Below are 18792 nucleotides of genomic sequence, written 5' to 3' on the forward strand. Positions count from 1 at the left end.
GACGTGCTGGTACGTGCTATGTATATCACTGAGATGCACGTGGTATTCATGGTGACATGCTGGTACGTGCTATGTATATCATGAGCTGCACGTGGTATTCAGTGCACTGTCCCAATACAGCCTAATAAAAATGCAGATCTTTGGTTTAGAAATATATGCAACTTTGCAGTGAAGAGACCAGACAGAAAGGCAGGAAGGGCGTAGTGACAGGTCGGAGACTCCAACCTTTACTTATCCATGTGCTGAATGAACCTGTGCGTTTTATCTCTAATAAAAATAATAATTAGTTTTCCGCTGGCAACCAAAGATGTGGAAGAAAACTAAACTAAAACCCCCAGATAGTGTTAAATTTAGAATTGAAATGCTCTTTGTCATTGTGGATTAAATCTTTATTGTCCGTCTCATTTACAAATCATAAAGAGATTATCTGAGCTATAAAATAAAGCATTATTGGATGTGGCATGCTGGAAAATGGAATGTTCAATGACTTGTTGTATTGCTCGTGGGAGGAACTGCGTTGTATGACCCTTGTAGGTTTAGTGCTTCGTTTTGAATATATTAATTGTGGGAGGAAAGAACGAACTTGATCGAACCTGAATGCCTGACAGGCTTTATATAGCCTCTACTTGTTTAGCGCTTCCCGGGCATTAAAATTAAAAAATGTGGTAGCGAATTATTTTTATATTCAAAACCATTAAAAAATTCCAGCGATGGAATTCTGTCATCGTTGCCTTCAATGAGAAGCACAAAAATCGTAAGGGTCATACAATACCTGGGAGAATGGGAAGTAATCAGTTTGATACAAGGAAAAGGTGGGTAGTTGCATGTCCTTGGACCAAGAATTCTTCACCAGAATCAAGTGGGAAGGATGGAGTGTAGCAAGAGAGGAATGAGGCAGAACACGTGTATAGACTCAGACAAGACTTTGCAAGAAGGTAAAAGATACTGAAAGTGAAAGTGGCAGAGATAAGTGACAACACAACCGAGGCATAGAGGGAAGAACAAGGTAATTATGGGAAAGGTGGGAAGACTGCATGACCGAGATACTGAATAGTGGAGACGGTGGTGATGATAGTGGAGACGGTGGTGATAATAGTGGAGATGGTGGTGATAGTGGAGACGGTGGTGATAATAGTGGAGATGGTGGTGATAATAGTGGAGACACTGGTGATAGTAGTGGAGACGGTGGTGATAATAGTGGAGATGGTGGTGATAATAATGGAGACACTGGTGATAGTAGTGGAGACGGTGGTGATAATAGTGGAGATGGTGATAGTAGTGGAGACGGTGGTGATAATAGTGGAGATGGTGGTGATAATAGTGGAGATGGTGGTGATAATAGTGGAGACACTGGTGATAATAGTGGAGACGGTGGTGATAATAGTGGAGACGGTGGTGATAATAGTGGAGACGGTGGTGATAATAGTGGAGACGGTGGTGATAATAGTGGAGACTGGTGATAGTAGTGGAGACGGTGGTGATAATAGTGGAGACACTGGTGATAGTAGTGGAGACGGTGGTGATAATAGTGGAGACGGTGGTGATAATAGTGGAGACGGTGGTGATAATAGTGGAGACACTGGTGATAGTAGTGGAGACGGTGTTGATAATAGTGGAGACACTGGTGATAGTAGTGGAGACGGTGGTGATAATAGTGGAGACACTGGTGATAGTAGTGGAGACGGTGGTGATAATAGTGGAGACGGTGGTGATAATAGTGGCGATGGTGGTGATAACAGTGGAGACGGTGGTGATAATAGTGGAGACGGTGGTGATAATAGTGGAGATGGTGGTGATAGTAGTGGAGACGGTGGTGATAATAGTGGAGATGGTGGTGATAGTATTGGAGACGGTGGTGATAATAGTGGAGACTGTGGTGATAGTAGTGGAGACGGTGGTGATAATAGTGGAGATGGTGGTGATAGTAGTGGAGACGGTGGTGATAATAATGGAGACGGTGGTGATAATAGTGGAGACACTGGTGATAGTAGTGGAGACGGTGGTGATAGTGGAGACGGTGGTGATAATAGTGGAGACACTGGTGATAGTAGTGGAGACGGTGGTGATAATAGTGGAGACACTGGTGATAGTAGTGGAGACGGTGGTGATAATAGTGGAGACACTGGTGATAGTAGTGGAGACGGTGGTGATAATAGTGGAGACGGTGGTGAAAATGGCGCTGTGTAGCGATAGTTGTTAGATACGATTTTGTTCGGATTTTCAAGCTGGTGAGGGTTACCTACCCAGGATAACCCAACATAATGCGTCACTGAGGACTGTCAGTCTTATTTCCATTGTGGTCATTTAATCTTGTACACCAGGATGCGACCCATAACAGTCTACTAACACCCAGGTACCTACTTACTGCTAGGTGAACAGGGGCAGCAGGTGTACGCAAACATGACCAACGTTTTCACTCGTGCCGGGGATCCAACTACGGACACTTAGTGTATGAGCCGAGTGTACTGTCAACCGAGTTACAGGGTGGTTGTAAAAGGTGGGTAGTGATGGTTACGGGAGGTTTGTATTAATGGTTGCTGAGTGTGTGGTGATAGTGATGGTTGAGGTGTGTTGGTAACTGCTGGTGTCTATGGTGATAATATTGTGACGAGAGTGTGGCAGGGCTGCAGCCTCGTACTAGCATTCTTATTTTTGTTCATTCATATTATTTGTCTGAGCTACTAATATTTTCTTTCAAAAGCGCATCTTTTGTATGACTGTTCTTTAGTTTAATATTAATGATTCATATAAAATCATAACATCAACCAATCAAGACTTGACAACTCGTGGATTGCATTGATTTGTTCAGTATTGGCGGTATTGCCTCTTTGACAGATTTTTAACTTTACTCGTTTTCCATCAGACATCCGTAGAATACTTTCTGTAGCCAGCTGAACGTGTGACCTAATTACCAGATTGCAAGACGTTTCACTATGTAATCTGGAAGGTTACGGTTGGTCTGTTAGGAATGTTACGCCGGCAGGTGCTGTGCTGCCAGACGCACAACATCGTGCGTCCGGCAGGCGGGCGAGAGTCACATGCCAGACACCTATATATACACGTTGAGTGTACACGAGTCTCAGTCGATTACAAGATTTCTTTATAAAGTAACGTGCATCGAAGGAAGTCAAGTGATTGGTAGACAGTATTAAATTCATATTATTAAAGTCTGCTGGCAGTGAAATATCGGCGTTCCTACAATTAAAACCTTTTTCAACTAATTCTTAAATTTGACTTAGCGCTCAGCGGACTGTCATATGCCGTCTGAATATTAATAGTGAAGGTGCCAACCTTCACCCATTTCTCTGCTCAAATATTACTAAAAAACTGGAATAATTTTTACTAAATACAAAATTGACCATTGAAACGAGATCAGTATTCCTCGCAGTCATAATTGACAGCTTGTGACCTCAGGAACGACCACCACAAATTGTAGCAAGGGTTGAGACTTGAGAAAAGCCGGTGGATAAAGATAGGCGAGCATTGTTACATTGTTCAGGTGTCAGTCAAGATAAACCAGCACTATGATGCAAGTAAGCACAATGTACGCCCAATCTCTGGAGCGTCAGTTAGTATCAAGACGTTCACAACTGATCCACAACCTCTCTCGCTCCAGCTGTGGCCAGGTGGAACCGATGCGACAGGTTGCAGACGCCCCAACTTTGGACCCATTACCCCCTCGGCCACCACCTCACAGCAAACAAGAGGGATTACACGGTAGTGAAGTTGACCCCAAGGAGTGTACGGACCGCCTGTGTCGTCTGCCGTCGCAACATCGAGGAGGACATATGTTAGGGTCACCAAGACGACACAATGCTACGGCGACGGCTGTGTCCGCCGCTCGTCTCACTCAGTCCACGGGCAACCTCACTGTCCAGTCCGACCTCTCACTCCTGAGGAAGAAAGAGGATCATGCTTTATCCCTCTCAGCTCCACATTCTCCTGTTATGGACAAAAAAGCTGCGAAAAAGGCCAAGGAGAAGCAAGAAAAGGAAGCCAAAAAGATGCCTTCCAACTTCATGCTGCTGACACCATGGTTCACCAGGCAGAACTCTGAGAAACTCCTGTCACAGGTCCGCTCGGGAGACATCCTGGAATTTAATATTAAATTCCACCACCACTGGGGCATCGCCATCGTTCACAAGAACAAAAGTAAGTGCCTATTCTACTATTCTATGTTACAGATTTATATTTTCGTAGTTATAAGAGCTAGATTAGCACGTCAATCTGGAGTAATTCAGTGGTAGAGTGGTCGGCTCACAGAATAAGAACCCGGGTTCAATATTGGGTGTGTCAAGATTCTTGATACTTGGGCAAGTTTCCGTATGCCTCTTGCCTCTGCTCCCTTACCTGTATGTGGGTTTTAGCGGATTCTTGTTGCATGTAGGGGGCTGTAGTATGGTTTAAATGAGCTGAGGTAGAATAGCGTCTCAGCTTGCAAATAAAACTTTGTAAAACAATACTTCTAGTCCTGTATGTTGTTTAGCTTGTTTAATACATCCCATACTTTTATCACACTCTTAATGAGAGAACCAGGTGTATGAAACAAGAAGTTTTATAGGGCTTGTAAGAGTTTTATTCATTACTGCATTCTTTGATATTCTCATTTCTTACTAGTAAGGCTGCATTTGTTGCACCTCCCTAGCAAAGAATTATAGCAACTATGTTGAATTAGGAAAAATACTTAACAACTGGGCTTCTACGTTGTAATAATATCTTTATTTACTAAAAGTACTTGTACATATTGTACAGGCCTATCTGACATCAATGACATACAACTATATAGAAAGCCCCATGTTATACAGAGCATTTCGGGCAAATTAAATTAATTTTGTTCCAGGATGCGACCCACACCAGTCGACTAACTGCCAGGTACCATCTGTAAAATTAATTGCCATCCTAATGGCACGAAAGTTAACTTACGTGAATAGGCTTGACTTCTTTATTATTGATTCTCTCACCATTGATGCACCTTAACAACATGCTCATTGGAGAAGCCAGGTATATATATTAAAAAATCAGAGTAAAATTAATTGATGTAGATTTCTCATGGATTCCTTCACACGCACTGAATTACTACTACACGATAAGGCTGATAAATTAGTTTAAGGACCCTGAAGGAAGATGAATTAACTTATTAGGAGAAAAATTAATGATGAATGTGAATCTCCTAAGAATACAGTTAGAAACCTAACTAGATCTAACATTCACTTTGATAAACATATACAGATGATAGTCAAATTAAATGGAAATTATGTGGCGAGCCATATGGTCACATACTTGAACACTGTATATGGTGTCTTCTTACTGAAGAATCTAGAGATAGTATAATAAACTATATGATATCTCAGGCAGTGGCGCAGCCAGAATCTCAATCTGGAGAGGATGAGGGGAAGGGGAACTGCTGAGTTAAGATATCAATCTGCGGGGCTCAAAAATCATGTGAAAAGAGTGAAAGAAATCGTTAAAAAAAAAAAACACGATTTTCAGTATGCATGGGAAATTTCTTAAACTATCGTGCTTTCGTCGTCACTGGTCAGTATAATAGTAAAAACTAGTCATGAATTGAAAAAACAAAACATAAGTGTGTTTGCATCTGGAGCTCCCCCCCCCCGCACCTCCGTGACTGTGCCACTGTCTCGAGGTATCTTATGAATGACAATAAGATACGAGACAGTTTTATATAAATATCCTCAGTTTGCTTGTAATATGACATATAGGCTGCCATTATATGTATCCATATATACTTCTGTTAATTCTTTTGGGGCTTTGTTCCTATGCGTTTTGTTCATCTATATATTCTTGCACTACAGTCTTCAGGATTTATATTTGATACACAATAAACTAGCCGCTTTGGCTGCAAAATCTAATCTTCAGTGGTGGACCAAATATACTCTGTGACCCCCGTCTCGACTGTCCGCCTCCCTCATCCCTCCAACCGTCCCCAACCATCCCTCTCAACTCACTAGACCCCCCTGGCATCCATTCCCCACCTACCTACTCACCTACCCCCTCCCTCTCACTTTCCGTCCTCTGCTTCCGCACACCCTCCCACCCCTGCTAAACCATCCCACCCTCACTCCCTCCCTGCTTGACCCTCCACCCTCCTACTTCGCTTGTGCCCCCCTCCCCTCACTTTAACTGTCTGCTTCCTAATCGCTTGCTTCCTTATACAGTTTAATTTCACCTTTACGTACCCTCTTCCATCGTATCTTCCTCTCCAGCATCTTTATACATTCCTCCGAGATAAAATAAGGTCCCCTTTCCCCTGAATCATCATAGCCCGCTCCCCATCCCTCTACAGTTTACCACTACCGTAAGTTCCCTTATCACACTCTTCCATCTTCCATGCCTCCCTTTCTAGTTTTTCTACACACTTTTCCTGCTTCTAACATGTTACCTTAATTAAGCCTGGCGCAACACATACAACTCTACCTTACTCCTCGCCTACCCGTCGCTCCTCTCCCTCTGCTATACTTCACAACTTAGTAAGTTTATTCAGGTATACACAAATACAGTTACATAGAATTATCATACATAGCAGCATATGTGTAGAGAACTTCCTTCTCTTACATCCTAGCACACTTTCCCACTTGCTCAGGCTGTGTGATGGAATAACAAAATGTAGAAATCTTTTATTCTCACCACACAACTCAGAATTATGTAGCTGCACATTGAGGATGTACCTAATTTTGTTAAAATAATCCTAGCTCTTATATCCCCAACCTCTTCTCTTTCCCCCACCTCCCCTATATCTCCCCCTCCCTTTCCCACAGTTTCTAAACACTTTCCCACCTCCCCCTCCCTCTGCTTCCAAACACACCTTTCACTCTAGTTCATACGCCTTCCTGCCTGTGCCTTCCTGTTATTAAAATGATTCACACAATATTTAAGATTCCAGTCTGTATACATTTTAAGTCTCATTATTCACACACTAAGTAGTGTGCAGCTCTTGAAGAAAGATAATAATTTTCAGTGCACCAATTTAATAATGAGAGTTAAATTCTTTGAAATAATAAACTTTGTGAATTTTTTTCTTGTATGTATCAACATTTTTCCCAATTAATAACCCGATATGATGTTTATACACTCAGAGCCAAGCTTAGCCACTCTGGAGTTGGCACATCTTGTGCGGGATAAGGACGGGCGCCAGAGAGCAGTCCGGCAGCCACTCAAAGACTACTGGCATGAAGGGGTCACAGCCAGGGTCAACAATTCCAGAGACGTTCATAAGCCTCCCCTGGCCGCGGGCGAGGTTACCTCAGCAGCCCTCAAGGTGAGCAGGTGACCCTGCTTAGTGGCAGGTTGCTTTCTCTGCTGATTTGAGGTCTATCATTAATATCATTTACCTCCAGAGGAGGCATCCCGACACTGGTGAAGGACTCTTGATCCAAGGAATTGGAACCACTCTCCCAATTGGATCAAACCTAATTACCTTCCACTCCCCAGGCGCTGTATGACTCCTGAGGGTTGAACGCTTCCCCATAAATATAATAATAATAATATAATGCCAGTTATGGTTGGTTGAATCAACATAACGATGATTTATTTTTATTTTAATATTTTATATTAGCCTTTTCGTTATAGTAAAGATAAGGCAGGTTTGTTTGTTACCAAAACACCCAAACTATATACATTTAATGCATTTTAAGTGGTAAGTTTAATGTGTTTTCTTGGGGTGATCATTGATATTGGACAATTTTGGTGTGAACAGCTGATTGTGCAGCCTTACCGCGTGTGGCAGAACTCAGAACAGATGGTTGTATCGTGTCGGTATGGTGATGGGCAGCGAGCACGCCAGCTGAGCGACGCTGCCAGGTGGGTCGCCCAGCTACCTCCTGATCCTCTTTTCTTTGTAGACACTACTTCTCGCCATTTTCCGGCCTTCGTTTGATTGTAAACATTAATTTCCGCCATTTCCTGGGTTCCCTTTGCAAACAACACTTCCCGCCATGTTCAGGCTCTTTTGTTTGTAAATTCTACCTCCTGCCATTGTCCGGCTACTTTGTTTGTACATCCTACTTCCTGCCCACATCAAGGAAGGTATCTTAACGCCAGTGAGGGGCTCTTGATCCAACGAACTGGACCTAACCTTTCCTTCCTTGGATCGATCCTGAGTGCTTCAATTCCACAGAGCGCTATATGATCCCTATGGGCTTACAGATCTCTCTAGGAGTATAACAATCTGTTCCCCAGCCATTTTCAGAGTTTTCTTTGTATGTAAACACAACATCCGCAATTTTGGGCTACATTTTTTGTAAACACATCCCATCATTTTCTAGCTTTTCCTCGTTTGTAAACCCTACTTCCCACTATTTTCTGCCACCATTGGGTAATTACACAGCTATCTTGTAGTGTGTTAACCTGTTTATAATCTGAGGAGCAAAGCTATGCTCCTGGTGGCCAGTGTTTTTGTTTTATTTTGATTTTTCAAAATTTGCGGATGTTTTAGCACGCTACCAATCTCATTCCACCTCTTACCACTGTCTGTGAAGAAATATTTACTAGTATTCTTTCAGTATAACTGTTAATGTACTTTCTATCTGTGGCTTATTGTTCTCCCTGTTGATGGTGCTAAGAAGTCCTCATCTATCTTCCAGTATCCTTTTATAATCTTACTAAAAGTTATGTAATCTTGTGTCTTTTTATGACTACCATTCAGATAATTTTCAGGGTCTTCAGTCATGGTAATGCATATTTTTAATTTTGGATATATATATATATATATATATATATATATATATATATATATATATATATATATATATATATATATATATATATATATATATATAATTTCCCCCAACAAGTCGGCTGTCTCCCACCGAGGCAGGGTGACCCAAAAAAGAAAGAAAATCCCCAAAAAGAAAATACTTTCACCATCATTCAACACTTTCACCTCGCTCACACATAATCACTGTTTTTGCAGAGGTGCTCAGAACACAACAGTTTAGAAGCATATACGTATAAAGATACACAACACATCCCTCCAAACTGCTAATATCCCGAAACCCCTCCTTTAGAGTGCAGGCATTGTACTTCCCATTTCCAGGACTCAAGTCCGGCTATATAAAAATAACCGGTTTCCTTGAATCCCTTCACTAAATATTACCCTGCTCACACTCCTACAGATCGTCAGGTCCCAAATACCATTCGTCTCCATTCACTCCTATCGAACACGCTCATGCACGCCTGCTGGAAGTCCAAGCCCCTCGCCCATAAAACCTCCCTTACCCCTTCCTCCCAACCTTTTCGAGGACGACCCCTACCCCGTCTTCCTTCTCCTACCAATTTAAATGCTCTCCATGTCATTCTACTTTGATCCATTCTTTCTAAATGACCAAACCACCTCAACAACCCCTCTTCAGTCCTCTGACTAATACTTTTATTAACTCCACACCTCCTAATTTCCTCCGAATTTTCTGCATAATATTTACACCACACATTGCCCTTAGACAGGACATCTCCACTGCCTCCAACCGTCTCCTTGCTGCTGCATTCACAACCCTAGATTCACACCCATATAAGAGTGTTGGTACTACTATACTTTCATACATTCCCTTCTTTGCCTCCATAGATAACGTTTTTTGACTCCACATATACCTCAACGCACCACTCACCTTTTTTCCCCTCATCAATTCTATGATTAACCTCATCCTTCATAAATCCATCCGCCGACATGTCAACTCCCAAGTATCTGAAAACATTCACTTCTTCCATACTCCTCCTTCCCAATTTGATACCCAATTTTTCTTTATCTAAATCATTTGTTACCCTCATCACCTTACTCTTTTTCTATGTTCACTTTCAACTTTCTACCTTTACACACACTCCCAAACTCATCCACTAACCTTTGCAATTTTTCTTTAGAATCTCCCATAAGCACAGTATCATCAGCAAAAAGTAACTGTGTCAATTCCCATTTTGTATTTGATTCCCCATAATTTAATCCCACCCCTCTCCCGAACACCCTAGCATTTACTTCTTTTACAACCCCATCTATAAATATATTAAATATATAATATATTAATATGTATTAAATATATAATATGTAATATATATATATATATATATATATATATATATATATATATATATATATATATATATATATATATATATATATATATAATTATATATATAATGTCATGCCAAATAGGTAAAATTGGTCAATTAGCAATAATTCATTTAAAATTAAGTCCTTTCTAAAATTTTCTCTTGTACATTTAAATATATACTTTTTTATTTATGTTAATGTAAAAATTAATAATTTTGTCCCAAAAGAACCATAGAAAACTTACCTAACCTTATTGTAAGAAGCTAAATTTAATTTAGCCTAATCCAACTAAATATATTTTATATAAGTTTACAATAATTTAATAAACACAGTGAAATATAATTTTTTTTTGTTAGGTTCAGAATGATTTTTGCGAAATTATTGCATATACAAAATTTTGCTTGCCTTATTCAGCAAGAGGAGCATTGCTATTTAAGCCAAAATGGCAAGTTTTACCTATTCAGCACGACACGTATATAAAGTGGAACCTTAGTTTTTGTTTGCCCTGGTTTTCGTCGAATTCGGTTTCCGATGACTTTTTTCATCAAATTTTTGTCCCAGTTTTCGTTCATCACATCGGTTTTCGTTAAGTAGACAGTGGTCCGCCGTACCAAACATGTCTGTCAGCACCCACACAGAGCATCCCACGCGTTGTGAGTCAGTCTTGCTTTGTTTCTCGTCAATAGTTGGTGGTAGAGGGCGGTAGTGATGGTGGTAGAAGATGGTAGTGATGGTGGTAGAGGGTGGTAGTGATGATGGTAGAGGGTGGTATTGGTTGTGAATGTGGTAGTGGGTGGTAGTGGTTGTGAGGGTGGTAGTGATTGTGATGGTGGTAGTGGTTGTGATGGTGGTTGTGAGGGTGGTAGTGGTTGTGAGGGTGGTAGTGATGGTGGTAGAGATAGCCTCTCCTCGCCGTCTTCCATACACCAACAATAAAGGTAAAAGTGATGTTAATTAAATGTTCATTTATCCATTTCATTAGTCCATTACATTTCTCATTGTTTTCTCTATGTAAAACTATAATTATTCTCTATAAAATGTAATGTTTGTTAATACTTTTGGGTGTCTAAACGGATTAATTAGATTTGTATTATTTCCTGTGTGAAATATTGCTTCAGTTTTCATCGAATTCGGTTTTCGTCAGACTTTCTGGAACAAATTAATGATGAAAACCGAGGTTCCACTGTATATCAAAACAACCACAGGGAAAGTTGAATATTGTATCGCTTGTTCACGATTTTTGCACACACACACACACACACACACACACACACACACACACACACACACACTCTCTCTCTCTCTATATATATATATATATATATATATATATATATATATATATATATATAATGTCGTGCCGAATAGGCAGAACTTGCGATCTTGGCTTAAATAGCAACGCTCATCTTGCCATATAGGACAAGCGAAAATTTGTGTATGCAATAATTTCGCCAAAATCCTTCTGAACCTAACAAAAAAATATATTTCACTGCGTTTGTTTAGTATTTAATTATTGTAAACAGATCTAAAATATATCTAGTTTGGTTAGGCTAAAATAAATTGTTCTTGTTATAATAAGGTTAGGTAAGTTTTCTAAGATTCTTTTGGAGCAAAATTAAAATTTTTTACATTAACATGAATAAAAAAAATATATCTCTAAACGTATAAGAGAAATTTTTTAGAAAGGACTTAATTTTAAATGAGTTGTTGCTAATTGACCAGTTTTACATATTCGGCACGACATATATATATATAATATATAATATATAATATATATATATATATATATATATATATATATATATATATATATATATATATACACACACACACACACACACAGACACACACACACACACACACACACACACACACACACACACACACACACACACACACACACACTTGAGTATGTGCATGGATACGATATTATAGGGTCATATTTAATTTTACTTGACTCAATGTTTATGCAATATATTTTTATAATCCCCAGATCATTTTCTTTAATGTTTCCACACACATTGTTTTTATACATTATTTTGAATGTTAGGGATCTAGATCAAATTTTCTCATCCATTTGTCACTAAACTTCCTCAACTTAATCTTGTATAAGATTGTATTGTATCAGCGACTCTGCATGTGCAGTACACACACACACACACACACACACACACACTCTCTCTCTCTCTCTCTCTCTCTCTCTCTCTCTCTCTCTTTCTCTCTGCATATACCATATATTTACCTGTTTTCTTAATATTGTAAATTCTTTTGCATAGAAAACTATTTTTGTTTATGCCGGTGTAAAAGAACAGTTTATTTGCTGAACATAGCCACAGGGCGTTAACTACCTTCTTCACTCTCCCACGAGCATCCTTCCTAGTAACCAGATAACACAACCCACTAATAAACCTTCCCCATCACTTCGAAGATAACTAGCATCTAACACCATAACTTACTGTATTTATAAAAATGCGCCCATCATTGCAGATGACAAGGCATGTGAGCTTGTCATTTGCACCAACCATCCCTCGTTACAGGGAGTGTTTTAAAGCAGGTGAAGACTTTATGATCCAAGGAATTGACCTATCATCTCCTTCCTTGGATAGAACCTGATTACCTCACACTCCTCACGTGCAGTAGGTAACCTTGCAGGTTATTGCACTGCCCACTGAGTTTAGTAATAATAAAAGCACCCACCACCATCTATGACTTAACACACATTCTCACCTTTCTACTATTGATGTACCCACAGGTGGGGATCACTGAGCAGGTGCGTGGGTCTCTGGCTCACCCTCACCTCCTCCACACATACCTCTCCTACTGGATCCCCAGGACCACTCAGGAAGAGAACAGTCTCCGTCACTTTCTGAGCAGCGAGCACCTGGCCTAGTATGGCACCACCACTTGTATTAAACATTTTTATTTGTAAAGGGAAAGGTGTTATGAAGGTGTAGATATTTTTTTTATGCAAGAATTTATTTGCAATTATTGTACAGATAGATTATATTTTGATTTATTGTGTGTAATCTATAAATATACAAGAAAAATGTCTTCTGAAGAAGCCTATCAAATGAAAATATTTTTTACATTTGATTGGATTTATTGTGAATGGGATACTTCTAGTCTTTGTATTTTTTCAAAAAATGAAAATGATAAACTTTGTTGAAAAATAATAAAAATATGGACAATTGTACTTCCATCAACAAATTATTTATGATGGGAGTAATACAGATATTTCCAAGTTTATGGTTGATCATTTTGTAAATAGAAAATTTATTATGCTTATTATACATTGTACCTAAATTAGGAATTAGAGAACAACAATGGGTCTTGAGTCACACACACTGTATAGAACTGTATTCTGTAGTTTTCTGGTTAGTCTTCAGCTCTTGACTCGTGTTCAAATTCTGTTGAGAAACTATGGGTTTGAGAGTAAGCCGTGAGTGAAAAAGTGGAATTGGAGTAACTTGACCAGTGCCTGGTGTTGCAAGTAACTTGACCAGTGCCTGGTGTTGCAAGTAACTTGACCAGTGCCAGGGGTTAGAAGTGAAGATGATTCAGGCTGCCATCAGCCTTTTCTCTACCACCAGGAAAGTTATGACACACAAAATGGCTTACACAGGTTATGTACAAAAGGCAAAACAATTGAGATTGTATGAAGAAAACCATAAATCTTTTTTTGTTGTTGTCTGAAGTCAGAGGAATATGGACAAAGTAAAACTTTTGGATGTTAGCAGCCTGTCTTCACCTGTTTGTGTATTAGGTTTCAGCTTACAAGGCTTCATTTTAGCTGAGCATCGCTAGTCGAGACTATTTTAAGCCCTAAAATACAGATTAAAAATTAATCACAATATATACACCGTTATAGACATTTGGAAGGTCTGTGCAGTTGAAGATAATATATGTTTAAAGAATTTCGTTTTGCTATTCTAGTTGCAGTAATGTCATACACTCTTATCTCACCATGCTCTGACACTGAAAAATTATTTCTCTCGAGCTAAAAATGTTTTATCATTCCTGAATCTTGAGCTTCTCTGAGTACAATTTTCTCTGAGTGAAAGAGCATCAATTTTGCTACTAGGCTTTACTTGCCACTTTATATGATTATATATATATATATATATATATATATATATATATATATATATATATATATATATATATATATTATATATATCATTAGTTATTGATTGATGTCATTAGTTATTGACTTGAATTTTTTTTTTTTTTTTACTTCTGTGCTTGTAATATGTTAATGTGAAGAGCATTCGCTGTAATGTTAGGAGTATTATAAGGTGATTTCATAACCACTGACTACCTGTGTTGTCTTGCGCACTTGGATGTCATGAGCATCGATTGCCTACCTATTTTGTCAGATACATACTGTGCTTGTTTTGAATAAGCATGAACTAATGTTGAACTGTATGTGCACACATACATATTTGTTAGCCTCATATTTAGGAAGACAGCAGTTCAGCAGTTCCTATACTATTAATTAGTAGCGTACTGATGACTTGCTACTGACTTGACAAGTCTGTTACCAAGGGTGGCATTTCTACATTGCATCAACTTTACTCACCATCATCTGTAAATTATTACCATTTTCTTTGGTTGTCACATGTAAATTGAGTCATTTTTCTCATGTCACTTGTAAATTGTCATTATCTCGGCTAATCACATGTCACTTGTACATTCCCTGTCATTTGTATATTGCGTCATGTATCTTACTGCATCACTTTAAAACTACGCTATTTTCTGTATGCTACATGTAAAGTGTGTAATTTTGTGTGCCACTTGTGAAATATGTCACCATAATCGTGACAGTGTCACTTTTCCATGTGGTTTGACAAGGACTTTGCTCTCCTAGACTCTGCTTTCCCTATTACCTTTGCCTCCTCATTCCAGTCTTGGTGTTGTTCCTCGTACCTGAATAAGGACTCATCAGAACCTACCCGCTTTCTCCTTAATCAAATTAAATATTTCTACAAGGTGCTTACTTGTGGGACAGTCATTCAGGTAATCAGTTCCAGTGTTATCGTGAAAGTGGAAGTTACAAGAACTTGCTATTTCAGTATGTTAGGCCATGTGGTACATGAAGTCCTTAGGAATTTTCCCAGGTTACAGCCTAAGGGAGGAAGAGGTTAGAAGTTCGCAGGTAAATACCCTGCTCGGGCCTTAAGCTTATAATTTTAGTTAGGTCCGTATCTCAGGGATACAGCTTCTTTCCTCCTCTTCTCTTAAATGTTTTGTCCTGAGAGACATGCCTTGCCAACAATGACTTTTCCTACTAGGTTCTGATAGTTGGGCCCTTTTCCATTGAGGAATGTGGTGGGTAGGACTTAATTATATACTTCATATTTTGAAAAGTTTAAAAGTACTTGTTAATCATTAGACTTAGTGCAGGAACAGTTGAACCTCCAGATTGTTTAGTTAATGTAACATTACAGTATTAAGAGCCTCCACATATTATAAGTCTAGTTTAAAGACTTAAAACAAGTTTCTTTTAAAGGGTATTTACAAGTATTTCATAAAATATTTACCATTTAAATATGTTTCACATTAAATATTAGTTCTCAAAAGAAATATTTTTATAGATTTGGTCAGTGCCAGATTTTGTAGTAATATAATTTTTTATGACAGTTGGGATAACTGTACTGCACTTTGTTTCTCACTGTGAAACATTTTAGTAAAGAGTTTATTTCCCAGTAAAACGAGACATGCCATCAGACTTGCCTCATCCTTGTTTTGTCTCCCTCTGCAGAAAAAGTTAGTACATATATATTGTATCTAAAATACTGAAAGGTTGAATTCAACTTGATCAATGACCACTTTTTTGTTTTATTATTATACAGGAGTTATGTTTAAAATGCACCTGTGAGTCAGACTGTTTACCCAGGAGGTGATTAGTTCTGAAAGGCAACAGATTTCAGCAGCTGAAGAAAACCACACTAGGGAATCATGGGATGACCAAGTACTAGTCCAGACCAGACTGACTTGTTAATTGAATTGTTTACTTGTTATATTATATGAATTTCAGTGTTAATTCTTTGGCACTGTGATGTAGCAGTGGTCTTTAGTTTGTAAGGAAAACTTGTGTAAATAAACATTATTATATAAGAGTTATATTACGTTAGCAGTGTTTTGTATCCATGACCAATGATCTCTTTTATGTAGACGCTCCACATTGGTCTGAACCTCAATGGTTACTCTTGTCTATGCATGTAAATATTAGCTCTGTGATAACTAATGATATATTAAGGTAACAACCACACAGCCTCAGTCTCCAACCACGACTGTACATTCCGCGCAGTTCACTTCCACATCAGCTGCTAACAACGCAAGTATTGACAGCAGCATTTCCAAGTGATTCTTGCGATATGTTTCCCATATTTGACTGGTAGCACTACTGTCAGCCTTGACTGTGACATCGTCTTCAAGTGCTGTAGTGTTGTTAACCATCCTTGACACCTGGTGCTACTCTGACCCACACAACACTTACGCTGTTTACTACATTTCATAGCTGGTGCTTCTGCCAACTTTGATTTTAACAGCAATTCAGAGTACTTCTGAGGCTGTTATCTGCTTTGATAGTTGATAGGACCATCACTCTTTTTGTTTTAATTTGTAATGACGCGTGTTATCTGTTGCTAGATCCTGATGCATGGTTGCAGTGCAACCTTAAGTATGGGTGCTTGTTGAGGAGTGAATGTTGCTGAATGTTGAGGTGAGTAAATGTTCCTGAATGTTGAGATGAGTAAATGTTCCTGAATGTTGAGGTGAGTATATGTTTCTGAATGCTGAAGTGAGTAAATGTTCCTGATTGTTATGGTGAATAAATGTTCCTGATTGTTACGGTGAGTAAATGCCTGATTATTAAGGTGACAAAATGTTCCTGATTGTTACGGTGAGTAAATGTTCCTGATTGTTAAGGTGACAAAATGTTCCTGATTGTTAAGGTGAGTAAATGTTCCTGATTTTTATTAAGGTGAGTAAATGTTCCTGATTCTCAAGGTGAGTAAATGTTCCTAATTATTAAGGTGAGTAAATGTTCCTGATTGTTAGGGTGAGTAAAGGCACCACAAAATCGTTACATATTCAGAGTTTGGCCAATCATAAGATATAAACATTTTTTTTTTCAGTTTGGCAATGTAGTGTAAGTTTCTTAGTTTCATTTATATGATCTTCTGTTGACAATATTTTTTTAAATAATAACTCATAGATGTCCTACTCTGATGCTCTCAGTACTTTTTCACGTTGTATTTTTCCTGTGGCCTTACGTCACTCTCCCATTTCGATTACACGGCATTAATTTACTTTAAATGTACTCACCTAGTTGTGGTTGCATTGGTCGAGTCATAGCTCCTGGCCCCGCCTCTTCTGTGTGTGTGTGTGTGTGTGTGTGTGTGTGTGTGTGTGTGTGTGTGTGTGTGTGTGTGTGTGTGTGTGTGTGTGTGTGTGTGTGTGGTGTCAAGCATGGTTCAGCAGGCCTGCGCCCACAGTAGTGCATCCAGGATTTCATTGTGTAGGGAAGGGGAGGGGGGTGATTAAGATACTGGAAACACCAAAGAAATCGTCTTTAATTTAAAAACATGTATATGAAATTTCTTGAACTATCATACTTTTGTGGTCACTACTGTAAAAATTAATAATTAATGGAAAAATATATTGAAAGTATTTGTCTCTGGGCTTCCTAAGTCTTCATTCCACCCCTCCCTCCCTCCCTCCCCCTTCACCAATGATTGTCACGCGTCCTACAACAGTCATCTTCTCTGTTAACATCCTTTATCCACGTGGCAGCTTGTGTATATCTTGCCTGCACTCCTCCCTACCCTGTACTGTGTATGTCTTGCCTCCACTCCTCCCTACCCTGTACTGTGTATGTCTGGCCTCCACTCCTCCCTACCCTGTACTGTGTATATCTTGCCTCCACTCCTCCCTACCCTGTACTGTGTATGTCTGGCCTCCACTCCTCCCTACCCTGTACTGTGTATATCTTGCCTCCACTCCTCCCTACCCTGTACTGTGTATATCTTGCCTCCACTCCTCCCTACCCTGTACTGTGTATGTCTGGCCTCCACTCCTCCCTACCCTGTACTGTGTATGTCTTGCCTCCACTCCTCCCTACCCTGTACTGTGTATGTCTTGCCTCCACTCCTCCCTACCCTGTACTGTGTATGTCTTGCCTCCACTCCTCCCTACCCTGTACTGTGTATGTCTTGCCTCCACTCCTCCCTACCCTGTACTGTGTATGTCTGGCCTCCACTCCTCCCTACCCTGTACTGTGTATGTCTGGCCTCCACTCCTCCCTACCCTGTACTGTGTATGTCTGGCCTCCACTCCTCCCTACCCTGTACTGTGTATGTCTGGCCTCCACTCCTCCCTACCCTGTACTGTGTATGTCTGGCCTCCACTCCTCCCTACCCTGTACTGTGTATATCTTGCCTGCACTCCTCCCTACCCTGTACTGTGTATGTCTTGCCTCCACTCCTCCCTACCCTGTACTGTGTATGTCTTGCCTCCACTCCTCCCTACCCTGTACTGTGTATATCTTGCCTCCACTCCTCCCTACCCTGTACTGTGTATATCTTGCCTCCACTCCTCCCTACCCTGTACTGTGTATATCTTGCCTCCACTCCTCCCTACCCTGTACTGTGTATATCTTGCCTCCACTCCTCCCTACCCTGTACTGTGTATATCTTGCCTCCACTCCTCCCTACCCTGTACTGTGTATATCT

General features: G+C 39.7%; 1 protein-coding gene and 1 long non-coding RNA gene across 3 annotated transcripts; both read left to right on the forward strand.

Annotated features, from left to right (window-relative positions):
• The first annotated feature begins 3065 nt into the window (after positions 1-3065).
• l(1)G0469 (lethal (1) G0469) lies at positions 3066-14175 on the forward strand. Of its 2 annotated transcripts, XM_053792971.2 has the most exons (4): positions 3068-4152; positions 7095-7276; positions 7715-7818; positions 12810-14175. In XM_053792971.2, the coding sequence occupies exons 1-4, from the start codon at positions 3525-3527 to the stop codon at positions 12925-12927; spliced, it is 1032 nt and encodes a 343-aa protein (XP_053648946.1). In that variant the 5' UTR covers positions 3068-3524; the 3' UTR covers positions 12928-14175. The 2 variants fall into 2 exon arrangements, with proteins under 2 accessions (XP_053648952.1, XP_053648946.1); XM_053792977.2 differs by lacking the exon at positions 7715-7818 and having other exon boundaries at positions 3066-4152.
• Positions 14176-14252: 77 nt separating this feature from the next.
• Positions 14253-17960, forward strand: LOC128703640 (uncharacterized). Its single transcript, XR_011392218.1, has 2 exons — positions 14253-16911; positions 16988-17960. It is a non-coding gene; the product is annotated as an uncharacterized lncRNA (long non-coding RNA).
• Positions 17961-18792: the final 832 nt, after the last annotated feature.

Source organism: Cherax quadricarinatus, chromosome 20, assembly GCF_038502225.1.
Source record: "Cherax quadricarinatus isolate ZL_2023a chromosome 20, ASM3850222v1, whole genome shotgun sequence".
Taxonomy (NCBI): domain Eukaryota; kingdom Metazoa; phylum Arthropoda; class Malacostraca; order Decapoda; family Parastacidae; genus Cherax; species Cherax quadricarinatus.